This window comes from Mixophyes fleayi, chromosome 4, assembly GCF_038048845.1.
Source record: "Mixophyes fleayi isolate aMixFle1 chromosome 4, aMixFle1.hap1, whole genome shotgun sequence".
Classification (NCBI taxonomy): domain Eukaryota; kingdom Metazoa; phylum Chordata; class Amphibia; order Anura; family Limnodynastidae; genus Mixophyes; species Mixophyes fleayi.
In genome coordinates, this window is record NC_134405.1 from 182,217,521 (window position 1) to 182,238,297 (window position 20,777).

Below are 20,777 nucleotides of genomic sequence, written 5' to 3' on the forward strand. Positions count from 1 at the left end.
AGCTATCATTTAGTATATTCTACAAAATGATAGCTAGAATCTGATTGGTTGCTATAGGCAACATCTCCACTTTCAAACCCGCCGGAAAACTCTCAGCTTGATACATTTACCCCCTGATGTGAATTAGGCCCAGTGTGACATTATGTGAGTATTTATATTGTATCTCTAAGTGGATTTCTTTCTCCTGGATATACACATGTGAATTGTATTTTTATATTTTTCAGGAGATTTTGGTATTTCTCTTAGGAACATATAATAAGTAGACTATATATGTAATTGTAAAATTATATAGGGGAAACAAGCAAAAAAGGGAAAAAAAAATAAACGTTTTGCAATTTTTCACAATTATTTATACCGTTAGTGCAATCCCAGAAATGTAGTCCAAAATGTAATGAGTTATATCAATAGCAAATATGTGTATTTATAAATTAGCATTTTATATAATGTATAGTCTATAGAACTGGCATGGCGACAGAAAATTAATTTTCCTGTGTGCTCTGGTCGGAGTAGAATTGGGATCACTTAAGGCCAAATCCCAACCACCAGTGAAATTTGATGGCCAAACCCAGAATGAGGGGAATACTTTGTGGAAAAGTTTTAAAAATGTTATCTCTAATTAGAGCTTGCAGCTGATAAATACAAGAAGTTTGAAAAATAATCAGAGATATAGACAAGCTGTGTGTAACATACTCACACCCAGCGCCGGTGCTAGGGTCCTTGGCGCCCTGGGCACAGTGTGAAAATCGCCGCCCCCCCCCCCCCCCCGTGTGAAAATCGCCGCCCCCCCCCTTTAAAAATCGCCGCTGCGCTTCCCTCCCCTCAGCTCCCCACCCCTCCCCATGTCTTTCTTTAACTAACCTGCATGAAGCTGCTCCTCTCTGCTCTGTCTTCTCCCCTCCACTCACAGACACTGTCGGGCCGTGATGATGACATCATCACGGCCTGTCACTGTCAGTGAGCGGAGGGGAGAAGACAGAGCAGAGAGGAGCAGCTTCATGCAGGTAAGATTCAATAGCCCATTCCCTCCTCTCCTCCCCGTGGCTTTTCGTTTTTTTTTTAATTTCGAGGTGCCCTGCAGAGCCCGGCGCCCTAGGCAATTGCCTAATGGGAGCGCCGGGCCTGCTCACACCTGGGGGTAAATATATCAAGCTGAGAGTTTTCCGGTGGGTTTAAAAAGTGGAGATTTTGCCTACAGCAACCAATCACATTCTAGCTGTCATTTTGTAGAATGTACTAAATAAATGATAGCTAGAATCAAACCCACCAGAAAACTCTCAACTTGATACATTTACCCCCTACTCTCTTACAGACTTCCTTCTGAAATCCCTCTACTAGCCACCTTAAAAGAATAAATGTTTTTTGGCTAAATCTCTCTGAAACTCAGGGTGACTATATTGTGTTTACATAATATCTACCACGTTTGAAAAACATTTTTTTTTTAAAAAAAAAAAAAAAAAGTCTACTTCTGCGTATAAACAGGCATTCTTGTTTCCACATATTGCAATATATGCTGACCTGGCCAACTGCAGTTTTCGGGGGATTTTAAGCAAACAAATGAGCATTATAAATAGACCTGTATGATTTTTAAAACATTATATTATTACCCTATAAAGTCAATGTACAAGTCATCACATCTTGGCTGTCACTCCCACTTTCAGCAGCCTATCCACCTCGGCCGTAGAGACAGAAGTGATCAGCAGCAGTGCAACAGGTGCCCAAACCGCTCGCGTTCTTCTCTGGATCTAAAGTTGGGTTTTGTGTGGGGAGTCAGAGCTACCCGTGTTCCTATACAAGGCGGGACCCTAGAGAGAAACCCCGCCTGTCTCTCTCCACCCTCCGATTCTTGTGGATCATAGGAAATAGTCCTCTCTAACTCAACGTGTCCGGAAAGGTGTGTGCACAGTTTTAGAGGCTTCAGGGACAGAAGAAGCATCTGAAAGCGAAAGGGGAAGTAAGTGTTGCGTGGAGCTGTCGCAGGAAAATCGGGAGAATGTTGGATCCGTCTTCCAGCGAGGAAGAATCGGATGAGTTACTGGAAGAGGAGAGGCGGGATGTGCTGGTGGTCTCTGGCGGCGGAGGCTCCTCTTCTAACCGGGCTCAGCATGCACCTCCTCGGGATCCCAGAGACACTGCTGTCCGCTCCACCCTAGCAAGACCTGCGAGCCCTAGTCCATCTATCACCAGTGAGGGAAAAGAGGAGCAGGAAAGGGTGCAGAGGGAGGAAAGGGAGAGGAAGAACAGGTTACAGCTTTATGTCTTCATTATGAGGTGCATCGCCTATCCCTTCAACGCTAAGCAACCTACCGACATGACCAGGAGGCAGCAAAAGGTAACTGGCTGCGTGATCCTCCGCTTTCTGCAGCAAGTGTCAACTTCTCACCAGTACAATCTGTTGCACATCTAGCTCTGACAGCACGTTTCCTCCACTATTGTGTGTGTAATTATATATATATATATATATATATCTAATGTATAGTTGTAGCAATGTGTGCAGCACGTACTGGTTTATGTCACAATATTGATACAGATTGGTGGGGTAATATGAAACATGTAGTAGTAAAGAAGATGAATACATCTACTAGAGAATCGGTTCATATAGGATTGACGTTAACAAAGTATTATTGATATGGGAGTGGGATGCTTACATTTTTTTAAGTGCCCTATTGATATCCAATGTAAATGAGATGTTAATAGAGAACTCTAATAGAAGAAACGCTGCATTAAAGCTTAGATCAGTAATGATGAATTTTGGGTAGTCTGTCAGGGAAGGGGTCTGAGTATTATGGTTACTTTTAATGTGCTGTGTCATAAAATTCATGCTTGCTGCATGGCTTTAGATACAAGTGTGTATATAGCTTATTTTTCTTGTTTAAATGGCAGCCTACAATACTGTGACCTCAAAATGCCATGGTTTCAGTGAGAATATATATATATAAGGACGTTTGTCTATAGATTAGCAGTTCTGACTATCAATTTATCTGTCACTATAACAAGGTAGGATATGTATAAATTAAAATGCTTCAACATCTCTTTAATAAAATATTAGATTCCATGAAAAATTATGTTCTGTAACTAATTAGTAGGATTGAAGTCCCCTGGGTGTCTTGCCATGGGATTATCACTCAGCATGTTGCTGTCTGGTGGAAGGAAGTTGTCCTTTGGTATCTGATCTACTTGAGGATAAACTCCTATATTTTCCTGGTGAAGTGAAGCAACATAGGTGATATATGTGCAAATAGCTTATGTTTTTTGCCTCTACTATCCATAAGCCTCAGGATGGAAGTGTGTGTATGAGATAAACATTCACTTGCAACCTCAAGCCTTCTTCCACACATCGCATTACAGCATGCATTTATAATTTTACCTCTCCATGCTGGATTTAAATATAATTTGGTATCTTACTCCTTTTCAGTAAAAAATATTTGCACCTTGAAGAAGGTTTTTTTTTTTGTGGAACCTGTATTGGTGGTGAATTAAAAACATATTTCTCTGTAACAGAAATGGTTTGTGGTGGAACACTGTAATAGAATACAGAAGGCAACATTTTAACAGACTAGGGTTGCAGCAGACAGTAAATCATGGATGTCAGGTGTAAAGTTAATGAAAATATGGTCCCTGTTAGAAATTTTCAGAACTGCTTGTTGACTGATATCAACAAATAGCTACACTGATATCTATATCTCATATAAATAAAAACCGATCAACCACAACATTAAAATCACCTGCATAATATTGTGAAGATCCCATCCGTACCTTCAGATCAACTCTGACCCGTCAAGGCATGGACTCCACAAGACCTCTGAAGTTGTATCTGGCACCAAGACGTTAGCAGCAGATCCTTTAAGTCCTGTAAGTTCCGAATTCTTCGTGGCGCGGACTTGTTTTTCAAGCACATCCCACAGATGCTCGATTTGATTGAGATCTGAGGAATTTGAGGCCAAGTCAATACCTTAATCTCTTGTCATGTTCCGCAAACCATTCCTGAACAACTATATTCAGTGTGCAGGGCACATTATCCTGCTGAAAGAGGCATATGGTTGCCATGATGGGGGTATACGTGGGTCTGCAGCAATGTTTTAGTAAGTGATATATATAAAACTAACATCCACATGAATGCCAGGACCCAAGGTTTTCCAGCAGGACATTGGCCAGAGCATCACACTACCTCCACCAGCTTGCCTTCTTGCCATAGTGCATCCTGGTGCCATCTATTCCTCAGGTAAATGATGCACACACCTGGCCATACCCATGATGTAAACTAAAACATGATTCATCAGACAAGGCCACCTTATTTAATTGCTCCTTTTTCTGGTGCTCATATGCCCATTGTAGACACTTTCTGTGGTGGACAGGGGTCAGCATGGGCACTCTGACTGGTCTGTGGCTACACAGCCCCATATGCACCAAGCTGTGATGCAATATATATTCTGACACCTTTTTATCATAGCCAGCATTAACTGGTTCAGCAGTTAAGTGCTACAGTTGCTCTTCTGTGGGATTACACCAACTTCGCTCTCCACATGCACCATTGAGCCTTGGGAGTCCATGACCCTGTCACCTGTTCACTGGTTGTCATTCCTTGGATCATTTTTGGTAGGTATTGACCACTGCATACTGAGAACACCCCACAAGACCTGCCATTTTGGAGATGCTCTGACCCAGTCGTCTAGCTATCACAATTTAGGCAGTTTCAAAGTCACTCAGATCCTTACACTTGCCCATTTTTCCTGCTTTCTAATACATCAACTTCCAAGAACTGACTGTTTACTTGCTGCCTAATATATCCCACCCCTTGACAGGTGCCAGTTGTAACTAGATAATTAATGTTATTCATTTCACTTGTCAGTGGTTTTAATGTTGTGTCTAGGTGTATATCAACATGATCAGCAACATTTCTCCTTAACTACGTTAAACAATAATTAATCTTTAAACCTACACTTGGGGGGTATTCAAATCAGTGCAGTATGTCACTAGAACAGTTCAAAAGACACATCTTTTCAATGGTCTCACTTAAGTCTCCACTTAATTTCCTCGCATTCCATAGAAGTGTGCAGAAAGTGAGCCATTTCTTACCATAACAGGTAGAAGCACGTTGGTGATGTTGAGTGGCACGTTGGTGATGTTGAGTGGCACCTTGCACTCATTTGAATCTCCCTCAGTCTTTATAAAATCTGAAAAATTAAGGTGATTTTCTATAAAGCAGAATATCTTGCTCAAAAAGCACTATGCCGTAACAGATCTGATTTACTCCCTTCCACTTTAACCCTTCATGTCTGGAATACTTACAAATTGTAATTCAAACTTATTAAAGTTAGATATAAACTGTCTATTGATCTATACCAATTTAGTTACAGTAATCTGAATTATTCATATCCTAAATAACTCTAGATATTTTAAGCGTTAACTTGAATCACGGTTTGGAATCTTTGAGAAGCTGAAACAAAGGATTATGGGAATATACTACCAATAATGTTTTCTACAATGGACAGTCATCTAAAACCCCACAAAGCTTACTAAACTCCTGTTTTCCTTCACTCTGTTTATCCAGACCCAGACTCCCACTTTGTTGTAGAGGATTTGATACGGTTGGGGATTTCACACATATATTTTGCGGTTATGCCCTAAAGATTACAGTTTCATCCCCATATCAGCCAATTTTAAGGGACAAAATATATATTTCCCTTTTAAGATTATCCAGGAGTAGCCTTAACTTTAAAACATCACATCTTTAAGGAATAAGAATACCTTTATTTGCCACGAGAATGCTTATTGTCTTCAGTTGGAAAATGCAGGCAGTTATTTCCTCAACATAATATGTTTACCAAAAAAACGGAGAGCGAACTCTGAAGACTTTAAAGTTCCCATTTATAAAAATATGCTACCTATAGCTACAGAAAACTTGTGCTTCACACTGAATATTTAACTTAATTATGGTAAAATCTGGATATAGCTTATTATTTTTTGTTATAATTTGAAACTAATTTCAGAACTATATCTTTAGTTTTAGTTCTCATATATAGCTGTGCAAATGTTATTTTATTTCTTTGTATTCTGCCCTTTTGGGTCCCAAAAGTGCTTTTCATGAGCAAACCTGCCTCTCCCCCCAATCCAGTCACCCAGCATTCATGTTCGGGTAATTTGTGTGGTTTGGTCCATCAGGTGAAACTGCTTCAGCATAATTAGCAGCTCTCCTTTTTCTCTCTGCAACAGATCTGCTTTGTAAAGGGTTCTGAATTTAAATCCAAGTACATTTCCCTTACTGAGCACCTAGGCTGCATAAAATAATGTTTTCTTCAGTTTACTCTGATAAAACCAAACTATGTAATTTGTGGCTATTTTTCTCCCAGTTAAACATGTCTGTGTGTGCGCGCATACCTAATTATAGCTGTTCCTTATAAAGTTCTAATATTATTCCTGTGCACAAAAGGCCATTCGAATCCTTTCTCTAGGGACTGGAACCAATCAATAGACAAAAAAAGCCTTTGTTTTACTAATAAAAAAAATATTGAACATTAGTCTACTAAAATGGATAAAAGACATTAATCATGGTTATAAATAAATTAAGTAGCTAACCACTGCTGTGCTGAATTCTTTACTGCACACTTAGAGTACAGAAAAATAACTTGGACAAGAGACCCCATAATTTATAAGGTAAAAGTTCTACAAAGCATGTATGTTTGAGTATTCTTTGCTAAAAAATGACTAATTATCCTACACATGTTGGTTCGACACAATTATTCCATGTCTGAAAATTATTTTTAATTTTGTCAAATAATATGCAACCCCTCTTGCGTTTCACTCAAACGAACATATTTAGAAAATGTGTTCATGCAGCAGTCCAAATGGAAAGCGATGTGTGCAAGCTGCTCTTGAAAAGCGTGCAGGCATCAGGACCATTAGTCCCACTGTTCGCACACCTCTGCTGTTCAGATTGCCAACAGTATAAACCATAGGTCCCAGCAAAAGTCACTGGGGCTGTCCTATAGAGCAGATCAGTTTGGAAAGCAGTGTAACCACATTTTCTAAGTACACTCCTCTGAAGAATCCATTATTCCTTCATATGCTTGAATTGACTTATTTTTTTTGTTCAGATCTGTAGAGTATGACTTATATCTGTGTTTTACTGAAGAATAATAATGTATAAATAACATTTCTAGATCATATTTACACTTTAAAATGGTCCAAAGATGTGTATTGAAGCCATCTGTTTACCAAAGGCTTTATTTATTCATTCTATTCAATTTAAAACAGTACATGCCTTGTGGATCACCTTTTACTGTATCATCCATGTGTACTCTTGTTTGAGTCTTTGCTCAAAAGTAATTACTTGCTGAAGGCAGGATTGTAGTCTCCAATGTTAGCACTATAGAACTGCATTCTATTAGTTTGAAAAGGAATATGTTTTCTGTCATTTTAGCTTCCTAAAGCACAATATAAATGTTGCCGCACACATTCCTTAGTGGTTTTTAGCACAATGTCAAATTGGCAAATCCTTATTCAATGTTTTATAGTGCTTATCATTCGTAAATAACTTTCAATATAATGCAGGGGAAAAGAGTAAGATTTAGGCCGGGCTGCATGAGACCATTGCGCAGCTGAGCAAGCACTATCAAGATAACCGCAGTAAGCACAAAAGGCTGTACTTATATTTTCATGCAAGTGTAACATGAATGTGCGAATAACTCCTCCCTCCTTGCTGCAAAATTGTTTGTTTTTTTTAAATTTGGTTTTAATTTTTCCTTTGTTGTTTTTGCAAGAGATAGGGCTTTTTTTTTTCTATATGTCCTATATATTAGGTGGTCTACTGCCGGCAATAACCCTTTTTTCGGTAGGGTTCTGTGAATAAGGCAACTGCTTGGTAACCAGAAAATAAAACTAAATCTATATGGCCATCCGGTTCAGTGTTTGGAACCATGGCAACTGGGAGATTAAATTGCGTTAATGAATGTAATTTTAATAAATAGACTCCCATAGTGCTAAAATAGTGTTGCTTCTCCTCAATAGCTCTTTCAGTTTTTTCTTAGTTGTGAAAGAGAACAAGTAAGTACCACTATCCTTTGCAATGACAGTTTCATTATGTCAGGAAATTCAAGATTGTCCCTCTTCTCTGCCATGCCATTTAATGTTGGGGGAATTTAAACTGCCATTGTGATTGTTGACCGTACAGCTTCCCTGACATTAGGTGTCATGCAGTAGTGGACAGATGAGAATTGTTAAATTTGGGGGAATATTACAGTAATCGTTAGGAAACAGGGTTATAGGAAACGTAAACCCTTGGGATCACACTCTCTGTATTTCTGCTCCATGCATTCCCCTGATGCAGTCGGTTGAGCAAGGTAAAATGTTGCCCACAGTTTTGCTAGCTGCAGGGATTGGGGTACATGTGGAATAATTATTCTGGGCAGCAGCTCCTTTAATGTGTAGTAAACTTTAGTCTGCCAGTAAATGATTTGAAAGGCATAAGGGAAATATTAATGAGTTGTTTGCCTAAACTGCTCTGATCGCATAAATCGCGGGCGCGTGGCCAATGTTTTAGAAAGTGAGAATGTATTTTATTCAAAGTGGTAGAAAATGTGTACGAACTACACTCTTTTGTTTTTTATGTTCTTTTTTGTTGTTGTAAGTAATACAGGTGTTGTGAGTTTTCCTTTGGTGACAGAGGAGATGAAACAACATTTATGGGACTCTCATGTCAACCATCAGTACGTTTATTTTCAGAGCCAATTAAATGTCAAAACAAAGACTGGCTGTTCTGGCAATTGCATGCTTTATCCTGTATCATTGACTCAGTGACCAGGGCATTGTAATAGCACAATCTGCGTTCTGGAAGCCTTATTGTAAACATTTGTTTGCAGTTGTATACTTGGTATGATAATTTAGCAGACACAGCTAAGGTAAATCTTTTTCTTATTTACTGTTTAGATACCTTGAGTTAGCGTGTGACTATTAATTTAGGGAAGCAATTATGACAAATAGGCCTCTGATCATGTCAATGAATCATTATCACAAATATTAGGATTGAAATATTGTGGGTATTTATTGAAAAAATTCAGCAGGAACAGCAGTCACGAAAAACTGCTGTTCCTGAAAAACTCCTATCTTTCCTATGGTCACTATCGCAAAGTGACCACCTTTGTTATAGTGACCGGAAGCGAGAGCAGTAAGATGCGGTGAGGGATCTGAAAATCCCTCTATTGCAATGCTCTCCCCATACAGCAGATCTAAAAAAATAACAAATAGGGTAATTTACACCAGCCTGATATAGCATACATTACCATAGGTATAAATCCATTTTCATTACTTGTTAAATAGCAGTCCCCATAGACATCTATGGGGACTGCTATGTATTTCGAAAAAAATGTAAAGCTGCACTGTTGATAGATTTGGACTATAATTAAATTATCCCCTCTTTTCCCTGAAAACAGACGTTTTCTGGCAATTTACATGAAAATTAGCTATAATAAATAGGCCCCAAAAAAGTTGTCCAGTAGAAATGTATTTGCTTGTGTGATCTGGGTGCATTGATGTGAAAATTACTGAATGTGCAGGTTGTATACCTGAAGGCGTGATACGCTGGTTCCCATTCACACCATGGTTAAACTACCATTCATAGAGAATTTTAGTATGTTGCCTAAAATTAAACCATTATTTGTTGTTACAATTGTACATTTGTTAATATTTTGATGCTTCTCTTCTTGGTTAGTCTGTATTGATGCACAGCAGCTGTCACACCTGCAGTAAGTAGTTAAACAAGAGTCCACCTAGGTTTGTTTTTGTTTTTTTAATTAAAAAAGACTCTAATGATAATCCCTCATGATCGGCATCTCTAAGAAATACTTGTTTAAGCTATATGCTTCTATAACATCCAATAAAGCATGCGCTGTTAATTTATAAACATTGGAAAGATGATTAGTTTCTATAATTGGCCTCCACCGTTATCTCCTCCTGTGAGAGGCTGAAGTTCTCGGAGAAACGTGACCCTAGCATGTCGTAATTGTACATTTATATTCGGAGAGGTCTTATTTTTAGGAGGGGTGGGTAAATACTTGCTGTTTAAAATGAAATGACGTTGTACATATCTTGTGATGCTCTCTGTAGATAAAATTGGTATATAAAAACAATACACAATATGATATTGAAATTAGTCAAACAAATTTAGTTTTGTGTAAAATAAATAAATAAAAATATAATAATACTAAAAATGTTGCCAGGAGCATATTTACATCAATATGTGATTGGCTGTGTACATCTAATTCATAGTATTGTAATCTGAGTGTATGCCCACAGGGTACTTCTGTTGATATATAATATTAAAGTGATGTATTTGCTGTTGTCTTGTCCATAGCAATCGCCTGAATTAGACAGCAGGTGGATTAACAATACAACAGATGTATGTAGTTTGGGGAGGAGTTGACAAAGAGCAAGTCCTGAATTTCTTTGTAATGTACATTTGACTCACCTGCTTTCTACTTTTCTAATTGTGTTGGGTTTTCTGCTTGTTTTGTTTTTTTTAAGTTATACAAACAAGGAACCTGCACTGTCATTCACACTGGTTTATGCCTGTATTTTCATTCCATTTGATTTGCTTATAATAGAAAATATTCCTTGTGTATTAACTTTGCAATTCTTGTTTTGAGCTATATTAAAGGAGAAATTGGTGTCACTTACACCCAGCCACTGAAAGTAGAAGATCCCTGTGATATCAATCATCACATGCATAGGTCTATAGAAGTGTTTGACAGTACAGTCTTAAATGAAAGCTAGTGATGAAGTTGACAATAAAAGCTCATGGGTTCAGTTTTTATCAACTGCTTGGCAACATAGGTGAGCACTTAGGCCAGAAATTGTCATAAAACCAGAGAAAAAAATATGCCTGCGCTCGGTATATCCCATATTATATATGGTACCAGCTGTATGGCAATATAAATGCCCATATATGTATACAAAACAAAAAGTCAGTTGTTGTCCGCACTTATCTGTAACACTGCATATCTGTGTGTATCTAGCAAAATGAAAACATGAGGTATTGGTTCATATTTTTCATATTGGTTCAAAACATTTAAGCCTGCATCCCAATGTCAAGGGCACCTCGTTGTATGCAGGTCCTACACATAGTTGCCTACTCTCCTGGAATGTCTGGGAGACTCCCGAACTTAATAAGCAGGACAACCTCCTGGCCACTGTGTTTAGTTTAGTGGTGGGGTTGAGGCTTATGATGTGATTCATGCGTCATGGCCCCGTCCCTGCAGTTATAGACTAGAATAGGTTATATAAATTTGGGGGTGGGGCAAAACAACACGATTCACCAAGCCCTGCCCCACACGTCCACCTCACCCCAGATGCCAACTTGCTAAAGTTGACAAGTATGGTCCTACACTGACCTATATGCTTTAAATACTGTTAAAATGCAGTTAAAATAAGATGAACTCAACCTCCCAGGTATAGGGGCTGGGTTGTGAGCCACACCCAAATGAGCCTTAAATATGCTTGATGGATAGCTGCTAAGACAACATTAAAGCAATATTTTGAGATATACCGAGCGCAGGCTTATTTCTACTCTGGTTTTGTCTCTAAATATTGCGCTATATTGTCATAACAAGCACTTTGAATATGCTTTGCTTTCAGTGAATGCACATATGTGATTGGAGCTTTGGGATTCCTCCTTCTTTCCTTTCTTTCCTTCTTTCCTTTCAAGAAAAAATAAAAACCTTTCAGAATATTTAATGAATGCTTACTTTTGTTTTTTGTTTTTCATGATAGCTTCATACATAGAGAGTGAATAATTTCTAAATAGTAGGTTTTAAAATTCTAATATTTACAGTAGAGACCATGTTTCTCATTATTTTTTTTAAAGTAAAATAAGCTTGTTTTTGGCTGGTTCAGATGGCAAACGAATTGTAGCTGAAGTATTGGGTTTTTGTTAATGACTATCAACACATCTTTTCTAAGTTTTTGGTAAAGTCTGACCTCTGCCTCTGCAACATAGTGCTGCACTAATGGCTCCTTCCTCAAACCATAGCTCATCCTCAATGTAGTCGGCAGATATCGGGTAGGATTCTCTTAATCTTTCGTCCAACATGCTTATATAAAGTCTTGTTTACTTAGGGATGTACATGTAGTTTCTATAGTATATAGTACTATAATTCATCAAGCAATTAAATACCGCTGTACAGGACTTCCTATTCTTGTTACTTAACTACCATTACTTTGTGTTTTTGTTTCTTTTTTTTGTCTGTTTATTGAAGAATTTCAACAAATCATTGGGGAGAGGAGTACAGAAAGGAAAAATAGCGCGCCTCAAGACTGCAACAATGCATAATCTACTATTTTTACAACACATTTTGTAGACTTTTACTTTCCTAACCTCCAAAAAGGATTGTAAGGTTCTAGTACTCTAGATTAGCTGCTGGTACAGGAATCTGTAGTTCATACTGACATATATTACATGAGTAATGCCAGGAGGCATCCAAAAGGCTCTACTGCGATCAAGCTCTACCGAGCGTAAGGGATTATGGAGCCATTGGAACTAATAGCTTTCATACCCATTTACATGCTATTACCAGTATTCTAACCCTAGTAGCATCCTGATTTTTTTTTTTTTGTTTTGTTAAAAAACATGAGTTGGTAACTGGCTTTAGCTTCATCATTTGGATTAACAAAGAATATAAAAAAAGATAATGTAATGGGGAAATATTGGTGGTGTTGTTCTTTAGTTGATATGCAAAAAACATGACAGTGGAGCCACTGGTTTGTGTATATATTGCTGCAAGAGTATTAGATGTCAGGATTATATGCTGTATATCTCACTGCTTCTGCAAGAATTTGCCAGGTAGGCTGTAACAGCAATAGAACCTATGTATTACATGGACTAATTTGTTAACCTTCTTCCTGGTGTGGGAGTACTATAATATTAATCACTCAAAATAGTTGTACAAAGTATCTGGCTGTATTTTCACATTCTGTGCAAATAGTTTACCACAGTGGGAAATTGAAACCCAGTGACATTGGGAAAATGCTTCAGGGTGCAGAGTCACATGGTTTAGCTCAGGAACCATAAGAAACCTTTCCATGCTTATCAAAATTTGGCCTCCATGGACTTGGGACAAAGGGGGTGTAGTCATGGCACTTGCTGGTATACCTAACAATTCAGAAGTGCTGGGCAATACCCAATCTTCCTATCCTCCCTGAATATACCCTGGAATTGCTGCGTGCTCGGTTGTATAACCATACTGACTGTAAGGACAACATTGTTTTATCTCCTCATATCAGGAATGTCCTATCTAGATCGGGACAATTGGGATCCATGCATTACGTACACTATAATGGAGAATAACTTCACTGCTGTGGGAGATAGATGGACATAAGTGGTGAGATACAGCTTTAAATGCTATAGTTTGCCTTTAAGCACTTTGCATGGTAAAATGACAGGAAAGTACAGGAGTTGTATAAGCTGCTGAGGTTTCTGTGCATTCACATTTGTTCAAAGCGAGCTAGCAAATGTCAGGGGGTAACTACAAGGCCCTCCACAGCCAAATCAGTAGGAGTCGCTGACTGGAAGTTGAAAAACTAGACGTAGCTATGGAAACCTTTCTTTCCCACATTTGTTTAGTGTAACAGTGAATTGTATTGAATGAACACTTTTGGTTGTAATGGCTGTGGACATTCACTTACACATAGTGAACATTTCCACAGCAATTCTATTAAAACAAATGTCATGCTACATTGTTTTTTCATAGGGCTCTCGTATATGTCCAGGTGTACCCAGGGCAGTCCCTTTTTTTGTGTAATTACCTATTTTCCCAGAATTCAGGTTCCTGAATTCTTATTTATCCTGCTTCCCCAGGATAAATAAGAATAGGCTACTGTATATATTCTGATATATATATATATATATATATTGAACAGAACACGATATCAGATTGGCACTTTACCCAATGTATGGATAATAAATACAATGATAATGAAAAAGTGATAATAAACAAAGATATAAATAAACATAAAACATAAATAAAACACCTCCACAAATATGTGTGGCAGCCAAGTCTCCAATATCGGATGGTTAGACCGAAAAGAGGTATCAAAATGATAAGTTATGGAAGGACGGCGCCTTCAGGTTTACAAACAGATAATTGTGTATATATAGTCAGTAAGCTCAGAGAGTCCAGAGAACATAAAATCCTGAGAAAAATAGTAATGCAGGTGGATATCGGCATATAGCAGCAAATCAGGTGAGACACTGTGCAGATTAATAGTGTAGTAGTGTGCGTACCAGAAATAAGTAAAATAACAGCTTATCTGTATCTAGGCTCCTCAGTCATCCCAGGTGGTGATTTCCTTTGCTCGCAGAGACAAGATGCAAATATAGTATGTTCTATTAATAACTGCTGCATCACCGCTCAATAGTAGGAAAGATATAAGAAAGCCATATGGTGTAGTATTTTTGCAAACAATTTATTCAGCAGATTAAAAATATAAAATGCAAACTCACAATGAAGATAATAAATATAAGCTTATCTGTATAATATACAGGCGAGATCACTGGTAGTCATATCCCTGGAGGTAGTTAAAGATGTCCCTCTATAGGCTCCATACAAAAGCTCAGGAAAGGGTGATATCTTAATTTGTTACTCCCAGGGTAGATCAGTGAAACAGGGTCTCAGATAGTACAGTTGTGGGCCACAACGCGTTTCGTTCAGTTTGAACTTCATCAGGAGGAACTAGGTGATATTAAAAACTATGCCCTTTATATAGGGGTGTGTAGCGCCATTTTGCGCTAAAATCGTGGGCAAATGACGTCACCGCGCATGCGCAGAGCATTTTCCCTTTATTTAAAAATGACACCTTATGGTGTAATTAGTATATTAGTACATTCGTGATTGTGCAGTGGTGAAAGGGCTTTTTAGAGGATGCCCTAGAGGAACAGTGGGTGTTGTTAGGCTAAGAGAAAGTACATTTATAAGTATGGGCATGAATCTCCATAAAGGGAGATATGCAGTGGCCATTTTGGTTAAGGGAAAATTTCAATTTTAAAGTATTTGTGGAAGTTATTAAGCACAACAAATGTATGGTACTATATAACAGTAAAAATCATAAGGTTTGTGCCAGGGTAAATAAACATAAAGTGCATATATGTGGCGACTAGATAGTACTTAGGTAAGTATATTGGGGCATTTCATTTAGTGATGAGACCAAAGTAAATTAATTAACTCCAGATATAGATAAAATACGTTTGTTTTCTAAACACAACATAATGAATGGACTCCATGCATATTGAACAGATAAATGAATAGTTACACTAATCTCTTAATACATATGAGTGCATAATTAAAACACAGATTGTGTATACATGTACATATCAATTAGATGCACATGAAGTATAAGATCCATTTATACCATAACAAATAAATATATAATAAAAACTAAGGATAATAAGGTACACATATCAACAATGAACCTATCAAAAATGATCATGATATAACTAAGATGTGTAAAATAAAATAAAATAAATAAAATCTAGTTAAAATAATAACTACTCTCTGGAATCTAAAGAAAAGGGGCTATTTCATAATAGTCATTTAAGCCTTGTGGTGTCAGGGTCCCTAGTTCAAAAATCCAGAACATCTCTCTTTTTGAAAGTTTTTTATCTAGAGCTCCACCTCTTGGGCCTAGTGTAACATGTTCGATTGCTCTGAATTTGAGGTCACTTGGGTTGGAGTTATGTTTATGTAGGAAATGACGTGACACTGAATGACTCTCTATTTTATTTTTGATATTTCTCACATGTTCTTGTATTCTTAATTTCAATGAACGTTTGGTTTTTCCCACGTATTTGAGGCCACAAGTGCACTCAAGCAGATAGATCACTGAGGTGGTAAGGCAATTCATAAAATATTTAGTCTGGTATTCTTTACTGTTGTTGTGGTTACTGAAGGTTCTTTTTTGTGGGTTAACAAATCTACAGATATTGCAATGACTGCATTTATAGAATCCTTTTATGTCTGAGAGTGCATTAGTGACTGGTTTTTCATTAGTAAGCATACTCGGGGCTAAAATGTCTTTTAAATTTTTGTTTTTCTTGATAATAACAACTGGTTTGTGCGGAAGTATATTGTTTAGTATTGGATCTTTTTTAAGAATATTTCAATGTTTATTGATGGTGGATCTAATTTTTGTCTCGCCACTGTTGTATTGAGTAATAAATGAAATCACATCTTTTTTTATTCTCTTTTTCATGATATTTCAGTAGGTCCAGTCTATTAGTTGCTTTGGTTTTTTCTATTGCTCCTTGTACCAAGTTATCCGGATAACCTCTCTTTTTAAATCTATCGGCATAAATTTCCAATTGTTCGAAACCTCATTGCTACAATTTCTCTTTATTCTTTGAAATCGCGAGAAGGGGATGTTGGTTTTCCATTTCTTTAAGTGACCACTCTTAAAATGTAAGTAGCTATTTGTGTCTACCGTTTTGATGAAGTTTTTGGTAGTGACTGTGTTACCTCTGTTCATCAAGATTAAGTCTAGGTACTCCATTTGTGAGGTATCAAGTTTAGCTGTGAAAGTGAGATTATATTCATTGGTATTCAGATAGGAGAGGAATTGATTCAGGCTATCCATATTACCGTTCCATATGAGTATGATGTCATCGATATATCTTTTGTAAAGGACTATATTATCTGAGTATGGGTTAGGGTCATATATGTATTGTTGTTCCCATCCTCCCATTACAAGGTTCGCGAAGCTAGGTGCGAAAATAGTACCCATAGCTGCCCCTACCGTCTGAAGATAAAAACTGTCTAAAAATTTAAAATAATTATGTGTGAGGATGAATGTCATCAATTCACAAATAAAATTATTATGCTCTGTGCTGAGATCAGGGTCTGAATTTAAATATTTTTTGCAGGTTTCTACACCTTTTTGATGTTGGATGGAGGTGTAAAAGGATTGTACGTCTATTGTGACCCAAGTGTATTCAGGTCTCTATTCAAAGGTTTCAAAAATCTGTAGAACGCTTGTCGTGTCTTTGAGATAGGATGTAAGTTTGTTTACATATTTCTGTAGGAAAATATCCACATATTCTGATATATGGGACGTCAGAGAATCTATGCCTGCTATGATGGGTCTGCCCGGGGGGTTTTCGAGATTTTTATGAATTTTCGGAAGTAAAATATGGGTATAATTAGATTATTGATCATGAGATACTGGAATTCATCTTTATCTAATAATTTATTGTAAAACCCTTTTAGTAAGACTTCTCTTAAAAGGGATACATATTCATCTGTTGGGTCATGGTTGAGTAGTGTATAAGATACTTTATCATCCATGCCCATACTTATAAATGTACTTTCTCTTAGCCTAATAACACCCACTGTTCCTCTAGGGCATCCTCTAAAAAGCCCTTTTACCACTGCACAATCACGAATATACTAATTACACCATAAGGTGTCATTTTTAAATAAAGGGAAAAAAAATAAATAAATATTATTTATTTTAAATGGCAGCGCTCTGCGCATGCGCGGTGACGTCTTTTGCCCGCGATTTTAGCGCAAAATGGCGCTACACACCCCTATATAAAGGGCATAGTTTTTAATATCACCTAATTCCTCCTGATGAAGTTCAAACTGAACGAAACGCGTTGAGGCCCACAACTGTACTATCTGAGACCCTGTTTCACTGATCTACCCTGGGAGTAACAAATTAAGATATCACCCTTTCCTGAGCTTTTGTATGGAGCCTATAGCGGGACATCTTTAACTACCTCCAGGGATATGACTACCAGTTATCTCGCCTGTATATTATACAGATAAGCTTATATTTATTATCTTCATTGTGAGTTTACATTTTATATTTTTAATCTGCTGAATAAATTGTTTGCAAAAATACTACACCATATGGCTTTCTTATATCTTTCCTACTATTGAGCGGTGATGCAGCAGTTATTAATAGAACATACTATATTTGCATCTTGTCTCTGCGAGCAAAGGAAATCACCACCTGGGATGACTGAGGAGCCTAGATACAGATAAGCTGTTATTTTACTTATTTCTGGTACGCACACTACTACACTATTAATCTGCACAGTGTCTCACCTGATTTGCTGATATATGCTGCTATATGCTGATATCCACCTGCATTACTATTTTTCTCGGGATTTTATGTTCTCTGGACTCTCTGAGCTTACTGACTATATATACACAGTTATCTGTTTGTACACCTGAAGGCGCCGTCCTTCCATAACTTATCATTTTGATATATATATATTATAATATTATTATTATTATTATTATTAGTACAAAAAACTGTGTGTGGGAGCACTAGACTGTTCAGCTGCTGTCAGCCTTAGTTATTCTGTAATGAACAGCAGATGCAATGGTTACTAGCTAGGAGAGCTTCCATGTTAGCCTGATAGAAATCAGACCTCCCATTTGGGATGTCCCAGCATTGTTTTGCTGAGGAGGCAGTCTGAAGCCATTGCTGTTATACTTCGTTACAGGCATTGGCAGGAACTGCAGGGATCTCTGGAATATTAGGCTGGTTCTACTCAACAGGATGAGGAGTGTATTCTTCTGTAGTTCTCCGTTTTAAAGCACTAAACTAAACTTTGAAGGTAACCTGCAGGCATTTGATAGTTGTCGATGGAGTTGATGTAATGTCTTCACCTACAAATTTCTCCTAGCTTTCAGCAGTCATGGTTCTACTAGAAGGGTGATTAACTATAAATTTCAGTAATCTGCTTTAAAGAAATTTCCAGGTTACCCCGTTAGAACAACTCCGGAGAAAAGCTTAGTGGAGAAACTGTATTATCAGCATTAGATGATGGTTTCAGTTCTATGTTGGCAACTCTCCAGCACCTATGGCACTCAGAAGATGATGGTGCTTATTTATGTTCAATTGGTAACTATAAGATAATTGGGTTGCCAGAGAATAGACACACAAATGACTTACATGTAGGAGAGGCTTGCTTAAGCCAGAAAGTGCACAATATTATCATGTTTTCAACCTTTTTAATTTCCAGTAAGGTACTAAACTTTGCTGCTCATTATACCATTTATTTTCTAATAGCTTCCCTTTAAAACATTCTAGAGTTGTGTGAGAAAAGTCATGCTTATTTCATTAACGCATTCATTTTCACAGTGTTTACAGGAATGGTATCTGCCCTGTAAACCTGACTGATTATAGCACATTAATTGAAAAGTAATTTGCAACTTGTATTGAAATCAGCCACTGTGTATTAATTTGTTGCACTAAATCTTAGTATATCTAAAGGCGATTTTTCTCATGACCCTGTTTTAATGTATAGTGTTGTATTCTGTTTTATGGTGCTAAAGTTAATTGTAGGACATCAGAGTTCAGTATGGTCAGAAGTTTTAGAGTGTGTGTGTCTATTAAGTATGGTCAAGTATATAAATGCTAGCAAGACCAATTTTAGGATCTGCAGTTCTGGGATTGGCATTCCCCACCCCCTCCCTACCCATGCTACCCTTGCTCTTCCATCCTCACATATACCTTGTTTCCAACTTTGTCATGTGCCCATCTCACGGACTTTTGTGCATATGCAGTTGTATGTTTAAAACAATTGTGGTATGGTTGTTGATGCTCGTCAAAATGTCCATGAACTTATGCTCTTTTGCTATTTAAGTATTGTAGATTAGTAGTTCATAATCTTGTTCTTAGGCCTTATCGATTGTGCAGGTATATTGCTCTTTTTTCATATGACTAAAGAGTAGCATATCTTATTGGGAAAATAATCCACATGTGAGGAGATCCATAAAACACACACTATTGGTGAGGCTGGAGGACAAGTTTGACAGTGCTTCAAATGTTGTAGAGGATGCTGTACACACTAAATATTTTTGTTGTGTTCGTCACTTAGAATCATAGAGAATTAATCTCTATGTAGAAGTACTGCTAGTCAACACGTGTTGACTAGCGGTTTGTATTACAATAATATTGTTATGATTATATTAGCGGTTTGTATAATAGTTTGTATTTACTCATGGCACATCACCAGTAATGCAGCATACAAGGTAGGCGTGCAGGTTTGACACCGTACTTCCTCTTTACTTTGTAGTATTGCAGATCAGCCTACAGTCAGCCCGATTCTCTGTTATCTGTTTGTTTCCATGTACAGTGTATTTCACATTAGGTTGGTAGTATGTTTGATACAGGCCTCCCTGGGCTGTTTAGTAACACCTACTAGTCCTAGTAACTTGCTAGGTTGACCACCTGGAAATTTTACGCTGTATTTTCACACTGTTCTTAGTGCTAAATATACTGTCTCTGTGTATTAGGATGTCTCTTTATCGTTATATATATTCTATATTATTAGTGGGAATCAACATGGATTTGTGAGGGATAGGTCATGTCAAACTAATCTAATTAGTTTCTACGAGGAAGTTAGTGGGAACTTAGACCAGGGCAGGACAGTAGATGTGGTCTACTTAGATTTTGCAAAGGCCTTTGATACAGTGCCACACAAGAGGTTGGTTTACAAAATAAGGGAACTGGGTCTAGGAATCAAAATTTGTACTTTGATCGAAAACTGGTTAGAGAATAGGGAACAGAGAGTTGTGATAAATGGAACATTTTCTAATTGGTCAAAAGTCTTAAGTGGAGTACCTCAAGGTTCCGTGCTGGGACCACTCCTTTTTAATATATTTATTAATTGACTTGGTGATGGTTTAGAGAGTAAAGTTTTTATTTTTGCAGATGACACTAAACTCTGTAAGGTAATAAAATCAGAGCAAGATGTAGCTTCTCTACAGAGGGACTTAAATAAA

At 37.5% G+C, this 20,777-nt stretch overlaps 1 protein-coding gene across 5 annotated transcripts in view; it reads left to right on the plus strand.

Moving 5' to 3' along the window:
* The first annotated feature begins 1,692 nt into the window (after positions 1 to 1,692).
* Positions 1,693 to 20,777, plus strand: part of CADPS2 (calcium dependent secretion activator 2) — a 367,836-nt gene continuing 348,751 nt past the window's right edge. For 3 of the 5 annotated variants that reach the window (XM_075208942.1, XM_075208943.1, XM_075208944.1), the window contains exon 1: positions 1,694 to 2,329. In XM_075208942.1, the coding sequence (XP_075065043.1) occupies positions 1,991 to 2,329 (339 nt within the window). In that variant the 5' untranslated portion in view covers positions 1,694 to 1,990. Of the gene's footprint in view, positions 2,330 to 20,777 lie in introns of all 5 variants that reach the window. The other 2 variants (XM_075208940.1, XM_075208941.1) reach the window with 1 other exon arrangement.